General features: G+C 34.7%; 1 protein-coding gene across 7 annotated transcripts in view; it reads right to left on the reverse strand.

Moving 5' to 3' along the window:
• Positions 1 to 4,000: 4,000 nt before the first annotated feature.
• The window catches only part of LOC107725314 (lysosomal amino acid transporter 1 homolog), a 7,757-nt gene continuing 241 nt past the window's right edge, over positions 4,001 to 11,516 (reverse strand). Inside the window, exons 2-9 of one of the 7 annotated variants that reach the window (XM_016534538.1) lie at positions 10,547 to 10,568; positions 10,169 to 10,445; positions 9,333 to 9,462; positions 9,064 to 9,151; positions 8,016 to 8,176; positions 7,826 to 7,918; positions 6,091 to 6,276; positions 4,001 to 4,579 (exon numbers count right to left, since the gene is read on the reverse strand). In XM_016534538.1, coding sequence (XP_016390024.1) covers positions 4,493 to 4,579; positions 6,091 to 6,276; positions 7,826 to 7,918; positions 8,016 to 8,176; positions 9,064 to 9,151; positions 9,333 to 9,462; positions 10,169 to 10,338 — 915 coding nt within the window. In that variant the 5' untranslated portion in view covers positions 10,339 to 10,445; positions 10,547 to 10,568 and the 3' untranslated portion in view covers positions 4,001 to 4,492. Of the gene's footprint in view, positions 4,580 to 6,090; positions 6,277 to 7,825; positions 7,919 to 8,015; positions 8,177 to 9,063; positions 9,152 to 9,332; positions 9,463 to 10,168; positions 10,446 to 10,546; positions 11,047 to 11,516 lie in introns of those variants that run through there. The other 6 variants (XM_016534535.1, XM_016534539.1, XM_016534533.1 and 3 more) reach the window with 6 other exon arrangements.

Here is an 11,516-nt window from a genome sequence, read left to right on the forward strand (position 1 = left end):
CATGTTGTGAAACAATACTAAGCATTTGTTAAAATGCAAAATGAGTATCTATAGTAATATTCAGCACTTTTTGCATTTACATGGTGTGATAAACTGCAAATATTATATTTTGTATATAGGCTACCATTTAAAGGTTTGGGGTCGGTAAGGTATTTTAAAATGTTTTTGGAAAAATCTGTTATGCTCACCCAGGCTGAATTTATTTGTTCAAAAGTACAGTGAAAACATTAATATTCTGAAATATTATTACAATTTAAAATAACCATTTTCTATTGGAAAAGCTATTTTTTTTCCTGTGATGGCACAGCTGAATTTTTAGAAATCATTATAATATGATAATGATAATATGATATAAATAGATTTGATCTTCAAGAAACATTTCTTCTTATTATTATTAATGTTGTAACCATAATAAATTTTTTTCAGGATTCTTTGATGAATAGAAAGTTCAATAGAAAGGATAGCATTTATTTGTCATATAAATATTTTGTAACAATGTTAAAGCCTTTGCTGTCACTTTTGATCAATTAAATGTGCCCTTGCTGAATAAGCAGTAGTTACTTTCTAAAAAAAAAAATTTAAATCATGCTGACTCCAAACCTTTGAACAGTATATTTATTTTTTTCCAGAAGCACTTTTTCACTATTAATGCTTTGAGCAATCATTCAAAGTTCAACATGACTTGCATGACTCACGAGTTCTCAGAAATCCTGTAGTGCTCAACATTACAGTTACCAGCATCTCATACTGAATTATTTTATAGCATGTATGCAAAATAAATAAATAAATACACATTATTGGTGGGGGGGGGCAATTCAATGTCTTTCAAATCTACACCTTAGATCCTCTGAACTAGAATTCCTCTATTACAGTTACCAGCATCTCATACTGAATTATTTTATAGCATGTATGCAAAATAAATAAATACACATTATTGGTGGGGGGGCAATTCAATGTCTTTCAAATCTACACCTTAGATCCTCTGAACTAGAATTCCTCCTGTTCTCATTCTCTTTAACTTTGTGTTCTGAGTGGCAATGTGGGTCACTCTCTATTTCCCTAGAGGAATGACAGAGTGACATCCAGCTCATCTCTGGAGCTTTAGGGAGTGTTTATACACGCTGTGTTTGCCACGGCTCTGTTTGTCATGCAGTTAATCTTTGACATTGAAAAGATTGAAGACTGCAAGAATCTAACCTTCCCACCCAATATACTTTAGACCCCATGTAGGGGCAGGCTTTCCTGAAAACTCCTCAAATTATGACACGGACGCTCACACGTACCCTCTCGTATCCTGCCCGCTGAGCTGACATAGAACATCCTCGATGGCGTTATTGTGTAGCATCTCAAAGAGACTGACCTCGGTTTCGCAGTGTCGAAATATAGAGATCATTAGTGCCTCTGAGACCCAAGGGAGGGAAACTTTTGCTATCACTCCCATGCCATCCATCACAATGACTGGGTTCTTTCCTCAAAAAAATCTGCACAATTAACAAAATGACCTTCTTTGAACTCGATGGATGGTTCATTCCAGATGGGGTTAAAGGGAGCAAAGCTCCAATGGGTTTGAACACTTTAATTTTTCACACAGTTTTCACAAGAACATAAATAGCAACTATATAAATAAACATGCCTTCAGCATATCATAACAGTTGTTCATTCTTAAAAATAAAGATTCCAAAAAGTAGTTCTCAGCAATGCCACAGAAGAACCATTTTTGGTTCCCCAAAGAGCCTTTTAGTAAACATTTCCGAAAATAACCATTTTTAGTGTGAAGAACATTTTTCCACTTTAAAGAACCTCTTGTGGATATAAAGGTTCCATGGATGTCAAAGGTTCTTCATTGAACCATAGATGCCAATTACGAACATTTCTTTTTAAGAGTGTTGGATGAAAGTTTTGTGCGAGAAGCCCTTAAAGGTGGGGTAAGTGATTTCTGGTAGCCAATGTTGACATTTGAAATCACCAAAACAAACACGCCCGTTGATTAATAATTTTCGTCAACTACATTTTTTTCACCGACGATAACGAACAAACTCTTTTTGAATGACAAAAACTATGACGTAAATCTATTGACATTTTAGACATTCTGAGGGTTGCAGATCCCACCCTGATGCTCTTAACTCACAGGATGCTATTGACAGCGACTGTTATAATGAGGAAAAACAACATAGATTTGTTTTTCCAGGAACAACAGGGCTGCTGATATGAACCACGGGGTAGACAATGTTCTTCCTGAAACAAAAAATGTTTCCAAGAAATTCAAATAGGCGCTGTTTTGGAACCTATACTGAACTGAATACATACAGTAGGCAGTATTATAAGGCAACAGTAGCACAAAAGCAACGCAAAAGTTATTCCGAAAGGTCGGCAGGACAACTACAAAGCCTTCTAAGAAAACGCTTATTTTGGCCAAATTCAACGGCAGCATTGCAAATATCTTTAAAAAGGAAATCCAATAATGCACTGCGAGTTCTTTGAAAATTTTTTTAAAAAACATCTAAGTTGGCAGACAAATTATACACATTTGTCTGCTGTATATTTCTATATAAAAGGAACACTATTGATATGACACAGAATTGCTCCCTATCTATGGAGATCAATGTTCTTTTATTGTTAAAGGGACAGTTCACCCAAAAGAAAATGCTGTCATTAATTACTCACCCTCATGTCGTTCCAAACCTGTAAGACCTTCGTTCATCTTCAGAACACAAATTAAGATATTTTTTATTAAATCCAAGAGCTTTCTGACCCTGCATAGACAGCAACGGTATTGCGATACTCTCATGAACGCATGGCAGAGACTGATACGAAGAGAAGAAATGTTAAATAAAGTCATTATTTGTGGGGGGGTTTCGCACAAAAAGTATTCTCATAGCTTCATAAAATTACGGTTGAACCACTGATGTCACATGAACCATTTTAACGATGAACTGACTTCCATTCTGGGCCTTGAATGTGTCAGTTGCGTTGCTGTCTATGCAGGGTCAGAAAGCTCTTTCATCAAAAATATCTTAATTTGTGTTCCGAAGATGAACGAAGAAGGTCTTACGGGTTTGGAACGACATGAGGGTGAGTAATTAATGACAGAATTTTCATTCTTGGGTGAACTATCCCTTTAGCTAAAACTATTAAAATATTTTTATTAACTGAAGGAAAAAATATAAATATTAGAAGTGTAAACTTTAAAAAAAAGATATGAACTGACAACTAACTGAAATAAGTTGAAGTACTAAAGTTACTATAAAATTACAGCTAAATAGAAATGTAAAAAAAATGACAAAAGCATATAAAATTACCAAAATACTTTTTTTTTCTGATGGAGATCCATTTCATTTAGGCAGCAAAGGCAACCTATTAGGTTATAAAACAGAACCTAATTTTATAACAAACGCCATTAAAAGCTGTGCTGAGAACAAAAGTAAAAATGACTTTAAACCTTTGGAAAGGGAATTGTTGCATTAACATACAATCAGAATTTACCCTACAATAGCAAATAATAGGATTAGAAATAAGCATTACCATTGAGATGACTTGACCTTCAGCCTCCAAGTTGAAAAACCTCCTCAAATGTGGATACTGGCAATATGGCAATCCAAAGCAAACTCAAATTCACCTCTCGCTGTTCCATTATTTAGTGGCTGCTTTTCAAGATCCTATCAATTCCTGATAGATAAATCGGTTTCATAATGAATTTTCTTTTCATTCACGACATTACAGAAGCAAAATGACTGGCAAGAGCAATCTAATGTTGATGATTTGTTTGGAAAAATAAATATGAAGGAGATTTAGACAAATTGATTGTCCACACCAAAAAAAAAGAAACAGTTCAAGCATGTTTGGCCTCAGAAAAACAAAAATCTTTAGTGAGTGTTGTGCTGTGATACAGAACAAAAAAGAGAAGAAAACAGGCAATGTCAAATAAGACTTAAAAAATAAGAACTTCAATAAAGGTACCTACTGACTGACAGGTGCAGCGCCAAATCAAATCAAAGGCCACAGTATTAAAAATTAAAAACATCTTTACAACATCAAAACATTTTTGACTATAGATTGCACAAAAACAGCCTATTAACATCGTTACAGTACACGGATTGAAGGCAGAACCTTTTCACAGTTCTGAGTCAAGACTGCTAGATCTGCCGAATGCAGCATTCATTCTACTCTACATAACAGAAAAATTACACGATTGCATGCATTGTATAAAAAAAAAAAAACTTAATTCTGAAGTACAGTACAAACATTACAAAAGTGTTTCAGTAAGTCCTTTTGGTGCCAAATATTGAACCAATTAAGAAAGTTAACTATTTACCATCAGACAAAAATATCTTTAACCACTGACACTGCTAGGTATAAAACCTATTGAAATAAAATCTAGATAAAAACTATTAGAAAAAAAAAATGGGATTGTTTGTGAGCTGTGGCTGTGGAAATGTGAAGCGCAAAAAACATCTCCAGCATTTCATCCAGTCACAGCAGGAATGGGAATTGTTCAGTTATGGAGAAGTGCAGCGGTCTCTTCATCTCCGTCTGCAGAATCCCGAGGAGATTTGCTGTACATCATGAACTGCACGGATATCTAAAGAAAAGCGTTAAGGCAAAAAGCCGAAATAATTGCAAACTATTCTGAATGAATTCAAACAAGACTCAGTGCTCATGGGATTCTGACAAATGAGCTTCACATGAAAGGAAGTCACATGACCTCAGTGATGTAAAACACACAGCTGGATGCTATGGCAACAATCAGAGTTTTGTCAATATATGCGACCTCAAGTGATCCAGAAGGTCAAACATACAATGACTCAAGCATTTATGCAATATTGTCTATAACATTAGTCATGTGACCTTTGACTGCATGTTTTCAAACCAAACCGTGTCAATTAATCAATGTAATTAATTGATTGCAATGTTCCTGTGGCTCAGTGGTAGAGCATTGCGTTAGCAGCGCAAAAGGTCATGGGTTCAATTCCCAGGGAACACACATACTGGTAAAAAAATGTATAGCCTGAATGCACTGTAAGACGCTTTGGATAAAAGCGTCTGCTAAATGCATAAATTTTATTTCATTTAAAATTTAATTTAATTTAATTCAGCACCAACACAGTTAAACCAGGTTTTGAGAAAACCTCACAGTCCAGTGTTTTATTTTAGCATCACTGATATTTTATTAATATTTGAATTTGTTTTTATTTTTTAATTTTCTGTTTTCATTTTAAAGCTGCAGTCCGTAACTTTTTTTTGGTTAAAAATTATCCGAAATCAATATTTGAGCAAGTACATAACCAGTCAGTGTTCGAAACTATCGCCTTACTTTAGCCCGATTCACAACGGTCAGCTTATAATAATGTTTTCTAATTTGAATGGTATGGGTAGGTTTTCGCGGGAAATTTGAGCATGGCACTGCGTCATTACGTCACGTCTGTAAACATAAAGATGTTGTCCCAGCTACTAGGCTATCGCATGTGAGGATCCTGCAGGTGGCCGATCTTTTATAGCCTTTTCTCACAGCAGCTGGAATAATTAAATGTATCATTTTGATGGCGGATTGTAATCCAGAAAGGATTATGTGTTTATGAAACACATGTGAATGAAATTAAATTATATTCCAGTTATAAATGTGCTTCTGATTACAGATAGCCTGGGATTACAAAGATTTGTATTTTAAAGAAAACCAGTTCGAAGGGAGCATAATTTGCTTTTTGGGTTAAAAGAATTTCTTAATATGGAATTCGAAGAGTATGACAATTAGATAAGACTGTGCAGAAATTGAAATCTACACACTAAAGCACACTATACTCATAGTCACCAATGCTGATGCTGTTTATTCTAATATATATACAGTATATATATATATATATATATTTATTTATTTTTTTTATTAAAATAATATTACAATAAAACCTGTTTTAGGTCCATTACGGTTTTTGCCATGGCATTATTTTCATGAAAATTTCATGAGCATGTTTTGTCCTCCAAATTCTCATCTTGATAATGCATCTAGAAATTTCATATCTTTAGTTCTGAGGACTGTGTTGGGAATCCGTGACCTCACTAACAGCTCAGTGGCTAACACGTGGCTTTAAAGGATACAATAATGTCAAGTGAGAGCGTTCCCAGGCTGCCGATGAGCCAGGGGAGGTGGTGTAGGATATAGCTGGCCTCTCCCTGCCCTGGATCTGGGTTCTTCAGTAGCACGCTGATGCCATATGTTGTGTTTCCCAGAATCACCAGAGCAAATAGGAAAAAAGACACGCCCTCTGTTGACTTCCTCCGAAACTGCAAGACAGCAAGAAATATTTCAACTACACCAAGAAGCAATACCTGTACATCTTAAGTGCTGCATGCATATGTAGCATGCAAATGTATGAATAATAACTGTAGTCAGTCACTGCATTGACACAACAGATGTCTGCAAAGTTTCCAAAGCAACATTAAACATTTACGTAGAAAATAATTCAAATAAATAAGAAATTATATTTTGTATGAACGAAATAAAGACTTTTAGAGACTTTAAAGGAGTAGTGAAAATGGTTGAAAATGTACTCACGCCATCCAAGATGTAGATGAGTTTGTTTCTTTATCACAAAAGATTTGGAGAAATTTAGCATTACGTCACTTGCTCACCAATGGATCCTCTGCAGTGAATGGGTGCCGTCAGAATGAGAGTCCAAACAGCTGATAAAAACATCACAATAATCCACACCACTCCAGTCCATCAGTTAATATCTTGTGAACCGAAGAGCCATGTGTTTGTACAAAAACAAATCCATCACCAAGACATTTTGAACCATTGTTTCTAGCTATAATGCGAGTCCTCAATCCATAATATTGATTCTCCAGTGAAAAAGTAGTCTCACCTGAATCAAGAGAGAAATATGCACAGATCAAGCACAGTTTACAAGAAAAACAGTCCAATACAGTTCTAAACAAACATTTTGGTGTGAGAAGACAACCGGAGATTAACTTTTTCACTGGAGGAAGAGTTATGGATTTTGGACTCATATTCTGGCCAGAAGAAACAGTTTAAGCTTAAAATATCTTGATAGATTTGTTTCTTACAATACATGCAGCTTTTCACTTAAGACATTAATTAAAGGACTGGAGTGGTGTGGATTATTGTGATGTTTTTATCAGCTGTTTGGACTCTCATTCTGACGGCACCCATTCACTGCAGGTGAGAAAGTGATGTAATGCTACATTTCTTAAAATCTATTCCAATAAATAAACACCGTCATGCCATCCAAGATGTAGAACAGATAGAGTACATTTCCAGCAAATTTTCACTACTGAGAGAACAATTCATTTAATATTTTTTGAATAGTGACATCATTTCTATGGCATTTAACCACAAATCTTCTATAAATCCTATAAATCTTCTATTAATCCATTTCCATTCATCTCAAAGTTGATTCTCATTACTGACATACAATAATTTTAATCAGCATAAATTAAAGATAGTACAATCAAGAGTGGATTTTGGCCCTGCAAGGCCCCTTTTGTGAGATCTAATGTCCAAACAATGAAAAATACTGTTGCAATTATTGGAAATAAAGTTTCTAAACACAACAATGAACACATTATGTGCACAATACAATGCAAAAGAGAAAACAATGTACCATAACTTGTGACAACTAAAATAAGAAGTTTTTATGACACTGAGGAGGCGATTAAAAAAAAAAAAAAAAGTAAAAAAGTTACTGTCAAGAAATTGTTATAATATAAATAATCTTAATATCTTCTTATGATTTTGGGATGACATATTACCTGAACATGTTCTGGAGAGATTTTGTGAAATTCATCAACACATACATGCAGTGAGACTTACATTAGTGTACATCTGTGGCAGTCTGGAGCATAAATACAGTACTGAAGATATAGAGCCAATGACAAAGCCTATAATCTCCTTTGTATCAAAGGGCTGAAAAACATAAAAACATTGAGTCTCTAATCAATGCTGAAATCACATAAAAGAATGAAGTGCATTTCAACTCAATGATAAAAGTCACTCTACTCACCTGCACCGAACCGCTGTCCCCCTCCACGGCCAGCAGCACCCGACCCTTGAACCCCACAGGCATCTGTTCCTCTAGGGCTGAGCGAGGGAGGCTAAGGAGGGAAGATGACATTCCCAGAAGACATAGCACGCTGACCGCATTCAGCAGTGCACTGTTACTGGCTGCAGAGGAGAAAGACAGTTCTATGAATTAGCGTTTCAGGCATCAGCACATTCTTATAACAGACTGTGAAAGCTGAAGGTCAGAGAGGAATACACAGTAATGTAGGGAGAGACGGGACACTGTGAGAGCCATTCTTGAACAGTGTTATCACTGTTACTATAACAAAACTTTTCAAGAATTAAAATAAAGATGAAAGTTTAAGTACTAAAATTATTAAAACTAAACCTGATATGAATATAATTTAAGGCTATATAGAAATATAAAACAAAACTAAAACCTAAACTTTAAAAAATAAAATAAAAATGAAATTCAAAATATAAATGTATACTATAATAGTGTATAAATAAATGATTTATATACTGTTAGACTAGAGTATTTATTCATATTTTGTATTTAATTTTAGTATTAATTAAAACAATATACTATAATGAATACTATAATAAAATAGAAACAATACTAAAATTAAAAGCTTTTTAAAATATTAGTAAATATCATAGTAATATATAATACTAACCACTGTATATATGTTTGTGTTTGTGTGTGTGTGTGTGTGTGTATCTACTGTGCACATTTAATGCAACATAGTTGGCCTCAAAAAAAAAAAAAAAAAGCAGGTATGCCAGGAAAATTATTCCTGGAGACAAAAATAGACGAATGCAAGATATGTCTTAAAGGGATCATATGATGTTGCTAAAAAGAACATTATTTTGTGTATTTGGTGTAATGAAATGTGTTTATGCGGTTTAAGGTTCAAAAAACACATTTTCCACATACTGTACATAAAAATTGAAATCGCATCATATGACCCCTTTAAGAGCAACCAATTACATAGAGCCTATCCTTATGACACATTTAAGTCACTAGTGAAGTATAATTTCCAACTCACCCCTCGATGACTTATTCTTTAGTTTATAGTAAAAGTACATTGACAGCATTAACAGGTCTGCCAGGACGTAGTACACTGCAGTGTATTTCTAAAGGAGAAACGAGAGTGATGAATATAAAATAATAATAATAAAATCAGGCCTCAGTTCAAACTACAGCAAAACTAGGATCATTTAATTTTAAAAAATTATCAATTAGGGTTCATTTTCATTCATTGAGCAGATATTTTATCTAAAGTGATAAATAAAGAATGTGACAATTGTTCCTTACCTGTAGTGGAAGTTGATCAGCCAAGAACGATCCAATAAGATTGCACGAGTCACCGGCCAGCCAAAATAACAGGAACCAAATCGATAGAGCGCTGTCCATATTTCCTGTCTTGCAGGAACTGTAGTATTGCCTACAGTAACAGTCAGTATGAGCTCATCATTTCTCATCATGTGCAAAATGTGTCACTCTACACATTTAAACTACAGTTCAAAAGTTTGGGTGCCAGTAATGTTTTTAAAAATGTTTTAAAATTAGTCTCTAATGCTCACCAAGGCTGCATTTATTTGATCTAAAATACAGCAAAAATAGAAATAATGCAAAATATTATTACATTTTAAAATGAGTGTTACATGTGTTTTTATATTTTTTATATATATTTATATTTTAATTTATTTCTGTGACGCAAAGCTGAATGTTCAGCAGTCATTACTCCAGTCTTCAGTGGCGCATGATCCTTCAGAAATCATTCTAATATACTATTAACTAATAACATTTCTTACAATTATCAATGTTGAAAACATTTGTACTGTTTAATATTTTTTTGTAAACCGAGATGCATTTTTCAGGATTCTTTATTGAATATAAAGTTCAAAAGAACAGCGTTTATTTAAAATAGATTTTTTTAAACATTATTCATGTTTTTACGGTCTCTTTTGATCATTTTAATGCATCATTGCTGAATAAAAGTAATACTATCGTTAAAAAATCTTACTGTTCCCAAATTCTTGGAATGTTTATAAGAAATGTTAAAAATTATTGCTGTGCCTGAATACATTTGATATCATGACAAAACTAAGCCATACACAGTGCTACAGCACAACAGTAGGCCTACTCACGGTAGTGAAGACACCATGAAGCAAACTATCGACAGCAGTCCGAGAACAACACTGGCAATGTCTCTGCCATCCTGGGCACATTCACCCAGTCCATACCAGATCCACTCGATCCCGTGCGGGCAGAGAGAGCTGAAGTTCCCATCACCGCCGAGCACAAGCCCTTCCGACATCACTGGAAAAACAGCAGCGAGGAACCATATGGAATGACATTGGCATATCGCGTTCTTATGCAAACAGCCCAGGTGGAATTCTTAGGAAAACAGATGTGTTATGGTTCCTGGTGATTAGTCCAAACAAAGTGCAGTGATGTTTAAAGACTTGCGGAGCCAAAATACATTACAAATACGTTAATACATGTATATACGATTAGCACATTACCTGTGATGTAGATCTTCAGCTGCTGAGGTAGAAAAGGAGCGGAATGTCGATCTTAGTCCGCAGTTACCTCGAGAGGAAAACAAACAAGTCGTCAAAATAACGAGGTCATCGTTTAGCGCTGTGGTTGGATAGTTGAGGCGCGACGTCATCATCGGTCAAGAAACCGGAAGCCTCGCTAGTGACTCATTTTGCGAATCGGTTCTTTCGAACAGTTCATTTAAGAGATCCGGTACCAAAAAAAAAAAGAACGTTTTCAGCTTTTTTTTTTTTTTTTTGGCGTCATGACGTAAATGCGTCATGTGGTCCTTGACATATTACATGCTCTAAAATCTTCACAAACTTTTAAGTTATATTAATACAAGATGTAATTGCATGTGTCCCAGACAGATCAGCATGAATCAGCTTATAAAACATAAAGGTAATTTAGAACCGAAATATAAAATGAATTTACATTAAACAATACAACAATTACTTATTAAAATAAGATACGTGTTCTATAAAACTGTCATGTAATTAAGTGGTAAACGTTCCGCAGAAAGTCGAGAAGCTCTCGAACGATTCAGTGCGAATCGTTCAGATCCATTTTTTGAACCGTTTCGACCGATCGCTAACATTTGACTCAAGTAGCTTGTGTCAGTTTCTGTAAATTCCGAATATGAATATTATATTTAATGTAGCGGGGTTTTTTTTTTCATATAACAAAACAAACTATAATAACGCTTAATTTAAGTAACGATAACAACAATAAATCTCTACAAATCATTTTCCCACCGTATTTGTTTTGGTCAACATATCACAGTTTAGGCACTACATGGTGATCAACATGTCTGGCATTTTCACAGATCGGTGTGAAGTTAGTGTTTTTTGTATGTTAACAGTACACCGTTGACTAACTTGTGTTGAGTACAGATCTTCGAACCGCTAACTTTAACAATGAGCTAAATGCATTACCCTACCCGCGTGTAATGAA

The sequence above is a fragment of the Sinocyclocheilus rhinocerous genome, unplaced genomic scaffold (genome assembly GCF_001515625.1).
Source record: "Sinocyclocheilus rhinocerous isolate Xijiao unplaced genomic scaffold, SAMN03320098_v1.1 scaffold785, whole genome shotgun sequence".
In the NCBI taxonomy this organism is placed as follows: Eukaryota; Metazoa; Chordata; class Actinopteri; order Cypriniformes; family Cyprinidae; genus Sinocyclocheilus; species Sinocyclocheilus rhinocerous.